The sequence below is a fragment of the Salvelinus alpinus genome, chromosome 4 (assembly GCF_045679555.1).
Source record: "Salvelinus alpinus chromosome 4, SLU_Salpinus.1, whole genome shotgun sequence".
Taxonomy (NCBI): Eukaryota; Metazoa; Chordata; class Actinopteri; order Salmoniformes; family Salmonidae; genus Salvelinus; species Salvelinus alpinus.
In genome coordinates this window covers 96,213,306-96,227,406 of record NC_092089.1, presented here as the reverse complement: position 1 = coordinate 96,227,406, position 14,101 = coordinate 96,213,306, and the positions used below count along the sequence as shown (strand labels likewise).

Here is a 14,101-nt window from a genome sequence, read left to right as displayed (position 1 = left end):
GGAGAATCACACAGATCTCTGCATGCAGGGTTTCAACGGGGTGTTTGGCCCATTGGGTGAAATCTTGTTTTACAAGTGGACCCCACATCTCGCTGCCATGAAGTGCAATTGGTTCAATGACACATTCAATTAGTTTTAGCCAAATTTTAATAGGTATTTTTATTTGAATTTATTTTTTAATGGTGTAGAATGCCCTGCATGCTTTCTCTCTCAGTTCATTCAGTGCATCATTAAGGTGTCCAGTTGAGCTTATGTTTAAACCTCAGTAATTGTAGTGTGTGCAGTACTCTATATATATATAAACCTCAGTAATTGTAGTGTGTGCAGTACTCTATATATATAAACCTCAGTAATTGTAGTGTGTGCAGTACTCTATATATATAAACCTCAATAATTGTAGTGTGTGCAGTACTCTATATATATAAACCTCAATAATTGTAGTGTGTGCAGTACTCTATATATATAAACCTCAGTAACTGTAGTGTGTGCAGTACTCTATATATGTTGTATCAATTGAGAACTTATTCCCTGAGATCTGGATCTTCTCTGGAAAATCATTATTTTTGTCTTTTTGGGGTTTACTGCCAGGGCCCAGGTCTGGCAGTACTGCTCTAGCAGGTCCAGGCTCTGCTGTAGGCCATGTGCTGTGGGTGACAGCAGGCATAGGTCATCTGTGAAGAGTAGGCATTTAACCTCTTAATTGTGAGACTAACACCAGGGGCTGAGGATTTTTCTAGAATAGTGGCCAATTCATTGATGTAAATATTAAAGAGTGCAGGGCTCAGATTGCAACCATGGTGAAGGCCCCGCCCCTGGTTTATTATTTTAATTTAACCTTTATTTAACTAGGCAAGTCAGTTAAGAACAAATTCTTATTTAAAATGATGGCCTACCAATAGACAAAAGGCCTCCTCTGGGGACGGGGGCTGGGATTAAAAATAAACAAATAAATAAAGTATCTAAATTGTACCTAAACTGCAATATTATATTATGGCCTTTCTCTTGCAATTCAAAGATGATGGAACAAAACAAAAAATGGAAAAATAAAGTTTTTATGTTATGTTATCTTCTACCTGTAACACTCGTCGTTAGGAGAAAGAGAGGAGGACCAAACTGCAGCGTGGTGAGTATTCATATTCCTTTTAATGAAAACCAAAATACTCGAACAAAACAACAAAATAACGATAAACGAGAATAAACCGAAACGAAACAGTCCTGTCTGGTGAATTACACAAAGACACAGGAAACAAGCACCCACAAACCAATAGTGAAACCCAGGCTACCTAAGTATGATTCTCAATCAGTGACAACGATTGACAGCTGCCTCTGATTGAGAATCATACCAGGCCGAACACAAAACCCCAACATAGAAAAACACACATAGACTGCCCACCCCAACTCACGCCCTGACCATACTAAATAAAGACAAAACAAAGGAAATAAAGGTCAGAACGTGACACTACCAGATCTAATGTGTAATATTCTCATACATTAATTTCACATTTCCACAAACTTCAAAGTGTTTCCTTTCAAATGGTATCAAGAATATGCATATCCTTGCTTCAGGTCCTGAGCTACAGGCAATTAGATTTGGGTATGTCATTTTAGGCGAAACTTGAAAAAAGGGGCCCAATCCTTAAGAGGGTAGCTTTGTTAAAGCAAGGCTTCTGAACTCTCGTGTATTTTCTGCACTATGCAATGATATTGGCAGCGACCATGTAACGCTTTTACAAGGGGCAAAGTATTGACACGTTTTTTTGAATTGAGAGATGAGCTTAACATTTTCTTTACTGACCATCATTTTCACTTGTCTGACCGCTTGTATGATGACGAGTTTCTCACATGACTGGCCTATCTGGGTGATGTTTTATCTCGCCTGAATGATCTGAATCTAGGATTACAGCGACTCTACACAACTATATTCAATGTGCGGGACAAAATTGAGGCTATGATTAAGAAGTTGGAGCTCTTCACTGTCTGCATTAACAAGGACAACACACAGGTCTTTCCATCATTGCATGATCGTTATCCCTTTCATGCCCTGCCTGCAGTCCACTTACCAATATCTGAACAAGAGAGCCTCATCAAAATTGCAACAAGCGGTTCTATGAAAATTGAATTTAATCAGAAGCTACTGCCAGATTTACGTTTACATTTAAGTCATTTAGCAGACGCTCTTATCCAGAGCGACTTACAAATTGGAAAGTTCATACATATTCATCCTGGTCCCCCCGTGGGGAATGAACCCACAACCCTGGCGTTGCAAGCGCCATGCTCTACCAACTGAGCCACACGGGACAAGATTTCTGGATTGGGCTGTGCTCAGAGTATTCTGCTTTGGCAAATCGTGCTATTAAGACACTGATGCCCTTTGCAACCACGTACCTATGTGAGAGTGGAATCTCGGCCCTCACTAGCATGAAAACTAAATACAGGCACAGACTGTGTGAGGAAAATGATTTAAGACTGAGACTCTCTCCAATACAACCCAACATTGCAGAGTTATGTGCATCCTTTCAAGCACACCTTTCTCATTAACCTGTGGTGAGTTATTCACAATTTTCGATTAACAAATAAGGTTTTATATGTAAGACAGTTAAGTAAAGAGCTAAATCATTTATTATTATTATTTGTGCCCTGGTCCTATAAGAGCTCTTTGTCACACCCTGGTGCTAGAGGGGGTACGCAGCTGGAGGTTGAATGTTTGAACGGGTACGGGACTATAAAAAGTTTGGGAACCACTGCAGTGGTCTCTCCCTCCCTCTGTATTTCCCTGCCCCTCTCCGTATGTGTGAGTATCTCTCCCTCCCTCTGTATTTCCCTGCCCCTCTCCGTATGTGTGAGTATCTCTCCCTCCCTCTGTATTTCCCTGCCCCTCTCTGTATGTGTGAGTATCTCTCCCTCCCTCTGTATTTCCCTGCCCCTCTCCGTATGTGTGAGTATCTCCCTCCCTCTGTATTTCCCTGCCCCTCTCCATATGTGTGAGTATCTCTCCCTCCCTCTGTATTTCCCTGCCCCTCTCCGTATGTGTGAGTATCTCTCCCTCCCTCTGTATTTCCCTGCCCCTCTCCATATGTGTGAGTATCTCTCCCTCCCTCTGTATTTCCCTGCCCCTCTCCGTATGTGTGAGTATCTCTCCCTCCCTCTGTATTTCCCTGCCCCTCTCCATATGTGTGAGTATCTCTCTCTCCCTCTGTATTTCCCTGCCCCTCTCCATATGTGTGAGTATCTCTCTCTCCCTCTGTATTTCCCTGCCCCTCTCCATATGTGTGAGTATCTCTCTCTCCCTCTGTATTTCCCTGCCCCTCTCCATATGTGTGAGTATCTCTCTCTCTCTCTCTGAACATGTCTCTCTGTATATTTATGTCTGTGCATTCCTCTTTCCTTCTCTCTTTCCTTCTCTTTTTCCTTCTCTTTCCTTTTCTCCTAACAGTGGGTATATCCCAAATGGCTCCCTATTCACTATTTAGTGCACTACTTTTGAGCAGAACCCTATGGGCACAACATAGGGAATAGGGTGCCATTTGTTACACAAACACTGAGCGATTGAAGCTGACTGCTGAAGGCATGTTGTCCTGAAGATGCATGGGGCCTTATCTCTCTCTGGCTCAGGGACTTTCAAGGCTAAGCTACAGTATAAGGCCTACTGTGTCCCTGGCTCTCTCTACTCCACTCTCCAGTCCACACATAGAGCACCAGTCCTAATGCTGCCTGGTGATAGAACGCTCCAGTAGCAACACTCTAGATTCTAGAACCCTCTATAGCTACATTCCAGTAGATTCCGGAACACTCTACAATACTCCCTCTCTCGCATGTTGTGTACTAGAGGACATGTGAAGACCGAGAGGGTGAGAAATACAATAACAGCAAGAGGAGGTAGATGACACAGTGCTGCAAAATAATCAGAAACCATCTGTTTATAATAGCAATGTCAGAGATTCATTTATATGTGCTGTGAATGCTTGCTTAGTGTAACTTGCTTAGTGTAACTATCTTGCAGTACAAATACAGATACAGCATATTAAAAAAGGCAGGTAAGAACCATCCATGATAAAATGTCTTTATTGTAACACGTCCCTGGTATGATCAGACATAGTTTACACCTGCTCACTATATGGCTCACAACCAAACATGCTCGACTTTCACACCAGTTTTAGATGACCATCCGGGATAGCTTCAGCGTATCTAAGCGACCCTCTTACATCAACGCTGTTGAATGCTGAGCCTCACAGTTAACCACAGAGGTACAGACCTGCAGCATGGACACTATCTTCTGATATTCCCTCAGTGTGCTTCGACACCTCCCAGCTAGTAGCTTGCTTTGGCGTTTTACACTACGATGTCGATGTGCACAGTCACTCACTGACGAGACTTTACCCTCGGAAAAACATTCCAGGCACTGTGACAACACTCATACCACCGCCTCAATCACTCCAGACTCAGTTTGGATTGGTCGGAAAAACATTCCAGGCACTGTGACAACACACTCTGGAGGAATCCACCGCCATCATGCATTCCGAAACAGCGACCCAAAAATAGACGGATCTCACACACACACACACACAAACAAAGATTTTAACGTGTTTGTGTGTGTGTGTGTGCGCCAGATAGAGGATATTCTGAGAGCCTCCGACATCTAAGCCATTTAAAACATTTATGACTTGACTCACTCACTTTACATAAGGTCATGACGCATTGACTTGATTCATACTTAATAGACTCACGTCACTTTAAATAACAAGGTCATGAGGCATTGAATTGATTCATACTTAATAGACTCACGTCACTTTAAATAACAAGGTCATGATGCATTGACTTGATTCATACTTAATTGTGAGAAAATGTTTTACATATTTTTTCACATCAGACAAGTCAACACCATCCAACAAGCTCTCACAGTCTCATTGAAAAATTAGACGTTCAGTCACGTTCTCCAAACGTCAACTTTTGAAGTTAAGGGTTAAGTTTAGTCACTCATTCTGAATGGTTAAGGGTTAAGGGTTAAGGTTAAGGGTTAAGGTTTGGGATAGGGTTGAAACATTAAGTTTAGTCACTCATTCTGAATGGTTAAGGGTTAAGGGTTAAGGGTTAAGGTTTGGGATAGGGTTAAAACATTAAGTTTAGTCACTCATTCTGAATGGTTAAGGTTAAGGGTTAAAGGTTAAGGGTTAAGGTTTGGGATAGGGTTAAAACATTAAGTTTAGTCACTCATTCTGAATGGTTAAGGTTAAGGGTTAAGGTTTGGGATAGGGTTAAAACATTAAGTTTAGTCACTCATTCTGAATGGTTAAGGTTAAGGGTAATAACCTGGCTGCACCATCGCCCTATCTCACCACGGTGGGGACACAAATGGTGCAAAACTCCTTTGGCTAAAAACAGAGACTACATTGACTACTTTCTCTGATTCAATGGCAAAGATCAGAGACTCAGTTTACTCTGTTTTGATGGCAAAGATCAGAGACTCAGTTTACTCTGTTTTGATGACAAAGATCAGAGACTCAGTTTACTCTGTTTTGATGACAAAGATCAGACTCAGTTTACTCTGTTTTGATGGCAAAGATCAGACTCAGTTTACTCTGTTTTGATGGTAAAGATCAGAGACTCAGTTTACTCTGTTTTGATGACAAAGATCAGACTCAGTTTACTCTGTTTTGATGACAAAGATCAGACTCAGTTTACTCTGTTTTGATGGCAAAGATCAGAGACTCAGTTTACTCTGTTTTGATGACAAAGATCAGAGAGTCAGTTTACTCTGTTTTGATGACAAAGATCAGACTCAGTTTACTCTGTTTTGATGGCAAAGATCAGACTCAGTTTACTCTGTTTTGATGGTAAAGATCAGAGACTCAGTTTACTCTGTTTTGATGGCAAAGATCAGAGACTCAGTTTACTCTGTTTTGATGGCAAAGATCAGACTCAGTTTACTCTGTTTTGATGGCAAAGATCAGACTCAGTTTACTCTGTTTTGATGGCAAAGATCAGACTCAGTTTACTCTGTTTTGATGGCAAAGATCAGAGACTCAGTTTACTCTGTTTTGATGGCAAGGATCAGAGACTCAGTTTACTCTATTTTGATGGCAAAGATCAGAGACTCAGTTTACTCTGTTTTGATGACAAAGATCAGACTCAGTTTACTCTGTTTTGATGGCAAAGATCAGAGACTCAGTTTACTCTGTTTTGATGACAAAGATCAGACTCAGTTTACTCTGTTTTGATGGTAAAGATCAGAGACTCAGTTTACTCTGTTTTGATGGTAAAGATCAGAGACTCTGTTTACTCTGTTTTGATGGTAAAGATCAGAGACTCAGTTTACTCTGTTTTGATGGCAAAGATCAGAGACTCAGTTTACTCTGTTTTGATGACAAAGATCAGAGACTCAGTTTACTCTGTTTTGATGGTAAAGATCAGAGACTCAGTTTACTCTGTTTTGATGGCAAAGATCAGAGACTCAGTTTACTCTGTTTTGATGGCAAAGATCAGAGACTCAGTTTACTCTGTTTTGATGACAAAGATCAGAGACTCAGTTTACTCTGTTTTGATGGTAAAGATCAGAGACTCAGTTTACTCTGTTTTGATGGCAAAGATCAGAGACTCAGTTTACTCTGTTTTGATGGTAAAGATCAGAGACTCAGTTTACTCTGTTTTGATGGTAAAGATCAGACTCAGTTTACTCTGTTTTGATGGTAAAGATCAGAGACTCAGTTTACTCTGTTTTGATGGCAAAGATCAGAGACTCAGTTTACTCTGTTTTGATGACAAAGATCAGAGACTCAGTTTACTCTGTTTTGATGACAAAGATCAGAGACTCAGTTTACTCTGTTTTGATGACAAAGATCAGAGACTCAGTTTACTCTATTTTGATGGCAAAGATCAGAGACTCAGTTTACTCTGTTTTGATGGCAAAGATCAGAGACTCAGTTTACTCTGTTTTGATGACAAAGATCAGAGACTCAGTTTACTCTATTTTGATGGCAAAGATCAGAGACTCAGTTTACTGTTTTGATGGCAAAGATCAGAGACTCAGTTTACTGTTTTGATAGCAAAGATCAGATAACTAGTTTTCTCGGTTTCAATGGTAAAGATCAAAGACTTAGCTTACTCTATTATGATGGCAAAGATCAGAGTTAAATTTCTCTGTTTTGATGACCTAGTTTTCTGTTTTGATGAAAACCAGTGTTCCCTGTTTGCGGTCTACCTGACCTGGCTGTCACTCAACAACAACTATGTTTATTAATGTCTTGTGTCTGACTGATACTAGGTTGCTACAGTATACTCAGGTCTAATTAATGGATTAGAGGCAGAGACACACAGAGGTTCTGTAATCTGCTTTGACAGAGCCACTTACCTACCGTTGCTATTCCAGATCCGCTCTGTCACTGACTCTGGCCTGCCTTTTCACTGCGAGATAGAGAGGGAGAGGGTAGAGAGAGAGGCCTGCCTTTTCACTGCGAGATAGAGAGGGAGAGGGTAGAGAGAGAGGCCTGCCTTTTCACTGCGAGAGAGAGAGTGAGAAAGATAGAGAGGGAGAGGGTAGAGAGAGGCCAGCATTTCACTGCGAGATGGAGAAAGATGTGAAAAAGATAGAGGGAGAGGTTAGAGAGAGAGGCCTGTCTTTCACTGCGAGAGAGGGAGAACGATAGATAGAGAGAGAGAGAGGGTGGAGAGGGAGGCCAGCCTTTCACAACAAGATCCCACTGAGAACCCACTGAAGAAAAAGAGAGAGAGATTGAGGTGGAGAGAGAGAGAGAGAGAGAGAGAGAGAGAGGTGGAGAGGTGGAGAGGTGGAGAGAGAGAGAGAGAGAGAGAGAGAGAGAGAGAGAGAGAGAGAGAGAGAGAGAGAGAGAGAGAGAGAGAGAGAGAGAGAGAGAGAGAGAGAGAGAGAGAGAGAGAGAGAGAGAGAGAGAGAGAGAGAGAGAGAGAGAGAGAGAGTCTTGGAAGTATACAGTTACTTTATAGGCTTGTGGTGTCTTCAGTCAAAATAATTAAGAGTTTACTTGTGGAATATTTGTATGTTTTTTTTAAACAATTTTAGGTTCCAATAATAATATAAATGTACACAACTCTCCTGAAGCATGTCACCCTACTTTACCAGGTTAGTTAATAAATAATTCATAACGGACGTACAATGCAACTGTAGCAGACGATAAATAACACATTGGAATTGACAGATTACATTTTCCTTCCGCCTGCTGTATAACAAAAGACAGAAGCTGACGCACACCCAAAAATGTTTTGTAGAGGTGCTGACTAACGGAGAGTAGAAATAACAGCAAACATAAAGAAAGTCTCACACTAATCATGTTCCCACAACATGTAATAGGTATAGCAACCAGTGTTTTCTTCAGGGTGTACGGTGTACCTACTGAACGACAAAGATCTTTCCTCTGTTGACGTTTGGTCTATGTTTGACTTGTGACATCGATACTGAAGCTGACAAAAACATTGGCTCCGGAGTGGCGTAGTGGTCTAAGACATTGCATCTCAGTGCTAGAGGTGTCACTACAGAACCTGGTTCGATCCTGGGCTGTATCCCAACTGGCTGTGATTTGGAGTCCCATAGGGACGAGCACAAATGGCCCAGTGTCGTCTGGGTTTGGCAGAGGTAGGCCGTCATTGTAAAATAATAATTTGTTCTTTACTGACTTGCCTGGTTACATTTTTAATTTTTTTTTATTGCTCCTGTCAACACCGTGCTAACATACTCAAAGAATGTGCTATCATACTCTAGCGATTTCCAAGAAAACATTTATCATCCGTCAGGCATTCAGAATGTCTTCTTCACACCTTCACTCAAATTAAAATCCCTCTGTCTACCGAACCGCAAAGAACGTTTCTTGAACAAGAGTTTCACTTTATCAGGGAGAATATTCTGTAATTTACTAGTCACATTACTAGTTGATCCATTGATTATTACTGGTACAAGTTGAGCCTTTTCAGATAATTAGTGTTCCTTGGTATTTGGAGATGATTCGAAGCTTTATTTTACCTACTGAGGCACGGAAAGTTCAAATTGTAATGTTGTTGTTGAAATGCAGACTTGCCCTGAGTATACCTTAAAATGACCCCTACCACTTAACCCCTATTAACCCCTCTTAACCTTTAACCCTGTCTTAACCACTCTTAACATTTAACCCTGTCTTAACCCCTCTTAACATTTAACCCTGTCTTAACCACTCTTAACATTTACCCATTCTTAACCCCTCTTAACATTTAACCCTGTCTTAACCACTCTTAACATTTACCCATTCTTAACCCCTCTTAACATTTAACCCTGTCTTAACCCCTCTTAACATTTACCCATTCTTAACCCCTCTTAACATTTGACCATTCTTAACCCCTCTTAACATTTAACCCCTCTTAACATTTAACCATTCACACACTGTCTCCTGTTACTGTGGTTATAGTTGCTCTGGTTACAATTACTGTTCAGTCCAACTATAGTCAACTCCTGATATACAACTGTTATAACTGTAATGACAATGTGCACCAACCAGTGATTTTGCACTTATAAGAGGTGTACTTATCAGGAATCGACTGTATTACAACATTCCCCCCAAAATATCCACAATATCCATGTGCTATCCAAAGTCCTGTCCTGTACTGTTGTTTAGCTGCTACAGTTTTGAGAGAATGTCGTTCTTTGCTTGGCTATGGCGTAATCCTTTCTCCTTCTCATGGGTATACACATTATAGTCAATGAGAGCCATCATCAAATATGAAAGAGCTTAAAACTGGAATACTGAACTGAATAGAAGAGCTTGGGATAGATAGCTGAATAAAAACACACTCCAAAGAGAAAAAGAAACCACAGTTTCAGAAGAGGGCTAAGAGCCAAACGCTGTGGGCATTCAAAAACAATCGTATCCCTGTAAAATGTTCTTGTTTGAAGAAAGTAAAAACAGAAAGGCGGTGTAAAAACCAAGATGAGAGGAGGAGGAAGAAGAGGGGGAAGAGGAGGAGGAAGAGTAGAAGGAGGAGGAGGAGGAAGAAGAGGGGGAAGAGGAGGAGGAGGAAGAGTAGAAGGAGGAGGAGGAGGAGGAAGAAGAGGGGGAAGAGGAGGAGGAGGAAGAGTAGAAGGAGGAGGAGGAGGAGGAGGAGGAGGAGGAGGAGGAGGAAGAAGAGGGGGAAGAGGAGGAGGAGAGGTTTTGTGGACATTGTGATGTAACACTTCACATCTCTGGTCTTCCAGGCATGGGCGATTAGAATACTCAACACTCCATCGCACAATCAATAAACACACTTCATCAAGCACCCCTATTCCTTATGTAGTGCACTTTTTTTGAGCAGGGCCCACAGAGGACTTTGGTCAATGTAGTGCACAACATAGAGGATAGGGTGCCATTTCAGACAAACCCTCACCCTGTACTACAACCCCTTGTTTTTTTTTTCTCTTTCTGCAGTCAAATACACAACTTGATCTTTTTGAGTTATCATTATTTTCTCAACGTTTTCTTTCCTTGTTTGTTGGTTTTGACTCTCGGACAAGAATAGCGTTGTTTTTCTAGAATGCAAAGAACTGGGTTGTCCTGAAGAAGACACACATAAACAACACGAGAGGATGCTATTGGTCCATATAGGCTCTCTTTTCCCTTATAAGGAGTACAATGTGCTGTTTGTGAGACAAGATGGCATCATGTTAGCTAGTTGTCTTCACAAGCAGAGACTTAAAAGCTAAGGTATTATTCCCTTTCCACGAAATTGGGGGGGAAAATATGTTAATTCATTTGAATAGTAGAACTGAACGGTGCTTTCCCAACAGTTTGGTCACAGACATATCATAATGGAAATAAGAAGTAGGAGAAGGAGGAATGGAAGTTAAAGACTTTCGTTTGTGTAACACTTTGTTCTTGCTTGTGCCGGGCTGGCCACTCTCTCGCTCATTCCTCTAGGCTGCTTAGATGTCACATTAATCAGCCATTTTTTGTTCAGAGGAGTAGGAGTCTGATCTGCTGGAGTAAACAGCAGCAGAGGCTAGATTCAGAACAAAATAGTATCGACCAGGGGCCACTTCAAGCTAAGCTCTTTTCCAATAGGCCCCTCCAGCCTACTCTCTGAGTTCTACAATTAGTTAAACACAGACCAGGAAGGGCTTGAACTGGACTAAATAAGCTATTTTACACACAGCATTGTGCTTCACTGAGGCAGATACTATATACAGGAGGAGGAGACAGTACATGGAGGGTGGAGGGGGAGGCAGTTGGGTCTCTGGGGCTTGGTGCGGAGGCTTGAGGGGGCGATGGTCAGGTTATAGATGGATCAGGAGAGGGGACAGCAGAGGCGGTAAGGAGAGCAGCTGATGGGTCAGAAAGAAATATGGAGGAGGGGTGTTTGAAGCAGGGGGCCGGGGCCAATGGGGCTGGGGGCCAGGCCCATGGGGCTGGGGGCCAGGGGGCTTGAGGCAGGGGGCCAGGCCCATGGGGCTGGGGGCCAGGGGGCTTGAGGCAGGGGGCCAGGCCCATGGGGCTGGGGGCCAGGGGGCTTGAGGCAGGGGGCCAGGCCCATGGGGCTGGGGGCCAGGGGGCTTGAGGCAGGGGGCCAGGCCCATGGGGCTGGGGGCCAGGGGGCTTGAGGCAGGGGGCCCATGGGGCTGGGGCCCAGGGGGGCTTGAGGCAGGAATCCAAGGGAGTCTGGGAGAGTGGGGGGGGGGGGGGGGGGGGGGGCACATGGTGGTTGGGGCCAAGGGCTGGAGGCTAGGGAGCACTATGGGGGTCAAAGAGCCAGGGGGGCAGTGGCTGGAGGCTGGATCCAGGGAGGCAAGGGGACTCAGGGCTGGATCCAGGGAGGCAAGGGGACTCAGGGCTGGATCCAGGGAGGCAAGGGGACCCAGGGCTGGAACCAGGGAGGCAACGGGAGAGGGGGCTGGAGGCTGGGGAGCACTAGGTGGCCCGGGGACCAGGGCTGATGATGGCCTCACTCACGGTAGAACACGTATTCAGTGTAGCTGGTCCAGATCTTGTCGTCCGTCTGCTCGTGAGCGAAGGCGCAGGTCCCCGTGGAGTTACAAGCCACCATGTGAAACCCGGCGTCCGCCAGCTTGTCAAAGGCCTGCTCCAGGAAGGTGAATTTGAGGTAGTAGCGTGACGTGTAGCGCTCTGGGGGGCGGTCCGGGTCCCGGCTCTCGTTCAGCGTCTCCCCAAACACCTCTTTAGCCAGCGACGTCTTGCCACAGACCATAATGCGAGCAACACGTCTGAACTTGGCGTCGGACTGACTGTCACGCCCCAAAGTATAGGAGCCGCGATAACCGATGGTGATGAATCCTGAGCGTTTACCGTCTCCGCTGGGGACCAGACTGGCGCAGGCAGCGGCAGTGCCCAGCGAGGCTAGGTTGCGCCCGGTGTCGATGCCCGGCGAGGAGTCCTCCGGGTCGCTCTGACACCCCTCGTCGCCCAGCGAGTTCTGCTTGCTGAGTTTGGGCGCCAGGATCTTTATGAGCTCAGGTAGGTTGAAGAACTCAGCCTCCCGCTGCAGGCGACCCCGCTCTGGGAAGTGGTCTGGGAGCACCAGCTGCTGATCTCTCATGTAGTCCAGAATATACCGGAACAGGAAACCATCCCGGTCCAGGAAGAAACGGCCCTTGGTGTCCCTCGCCAGCCCTTTGGTGGTTTTCCTGCTAAACATCTCCCACAGGAGAGAGTCTGGTACGCTGATGAGGGTTGAGTAGCGGGTGATGTACACCTGGCCGCCCACGTTCAGCTCTACTATCTCAGGGAAGATGACTTCCTCCTCTACGGGAATGCCGGGGGTGTTATCTGGCAGAGCCATGGCTGTTGTCCTTCTGTCACAGAGAACTCCGCTCACACTGCAACCCTACTCTACTGTCACCTTGCTAGTGCAGTGGGTAGATGATTCCACCTTATAGCCTACAACTGTACACTGCAGATCAGAATAGGTTACTTGCGTTTATATGAATTACAATTGATTTTTTTTTATATATATATCGGTTTGTTGTCAAAATTAACAAAAGGGTATTTCTAAAAGCCTATAGGTGATCTGCGTAGCGTCTATCCCGATAGGCCTTTATCTGTTAAAAAGAGCTTAACTACAGCAGTGCACTATTCCTACCAGCGCAAAGCAATCCTCTAAACTGCAGTTATATCATCCCAGGCCGTTAATTGCAAAATAGAGAGCACGAAGACATATATTCTAACTACAGGGATAATTTATGGTAGCTAAAACATAACTTGCGTAGACAGTGGATAATAAACATTGTGTCCATGCCCTTTACACGCCAACCAATGGAATATCCTGAAAATTGCAGCCGAGGATTGAAACAAAATTGTCTATCAAAATCTATTTCGGGTAAAAATCCGTTCCCTTCTGCGTTTCTCAATGACCCGCTCTATAGATGGGGATCATTCCGGAATGGAAAATAACACACAGTCGTCCGTGATGGTTTCCTCTTACTTCTTATTGTCTTGACGCAGAAACACACAAGGTGGAACTTCAGTGCAATCCATAGTTGGAGGTGTCGGTTGATGTACCGATCAGGATTAGCCAATAAAGGAAGCAGATTTCCCAGACGAAATACGAGCTAGAGCCGTGAACAAAAACACCTCTAGCTGTGCCATCGCCGATGGAACGATTCCACGAGGCTCTGTCTTTTGTTCGGTCGGTAGGTTTTCTCCTCCCGTAGTAATAGCCACTCTTATGCCATCCCGGAGAGCTCTGCTGCTACAAAAAGTACCGTAAATAATCAGCCCCGTTAAACCCCACCTACCTGCCAGAGTCAGCGTTTATATTATGCAAAACTAACAGTTTCCCTTACAGCTATAAAAACAGATACGGGACTTTGATTGTTTAGATGAGGGAATTATAGAGATGATTCATAATTTGGTGTCATGTCATTGCTGTCATGAGCCATATAGCAAAGCAATTGAGATATCTATTTGATTTGCAATGTCAATTTCAATTCAATTGTCTTTGTTGTGAACATCAATTGTGAATATAGTAAACAGGAGTGTAAATTACCAACTAGAGTTAGAATTAGCATTTTAACGGTCCTTATAATAAAACTCAGGTCCTTATAATAAAACAGAGGACAACAGCGACACCTAGCGGAAGAACTATAACTATAATAATGGCAAATACCCAAGAGTAA

The 14,101-nt window shown here is 43.8% G+C and overlaps 1 protein-coding gene across 1 annotated transcript; it reads right to left on the bottom strand.

The window, feature by feature from the left end:
• Positions 1–4,046: 4,046 nt before the first annotated feature.
• Positions 4,047–13,871, bottom strand: LOC139574722 (BTB/POZ domain-containing protein KCTD12-like). The gene has a single exon (XM_071399552.1). It carries the CDS (start codon positions 12,763–12,765, stop codon positions 11,911–11,913), a length of 855 nt encoding a protein of 284 aa, XP_071255653.1. The 5' UTR covers positions 12,766–13,871; the 3' UTR covers positions 4,047–11,910.
• Between the last annotated feature and the right edge of the window lie 230 nt (positions 13,872–14,101).

Excerpts from the sequence above, each read along its gene's own strand:
- LOC139574722 (XM_071399552.1), bottom strand. The coding sequence starts at position 12,765 with ATGGCTCTGCCAGATAACACCCCCGGCATTCCCGTAGAGGAGGAAGTC.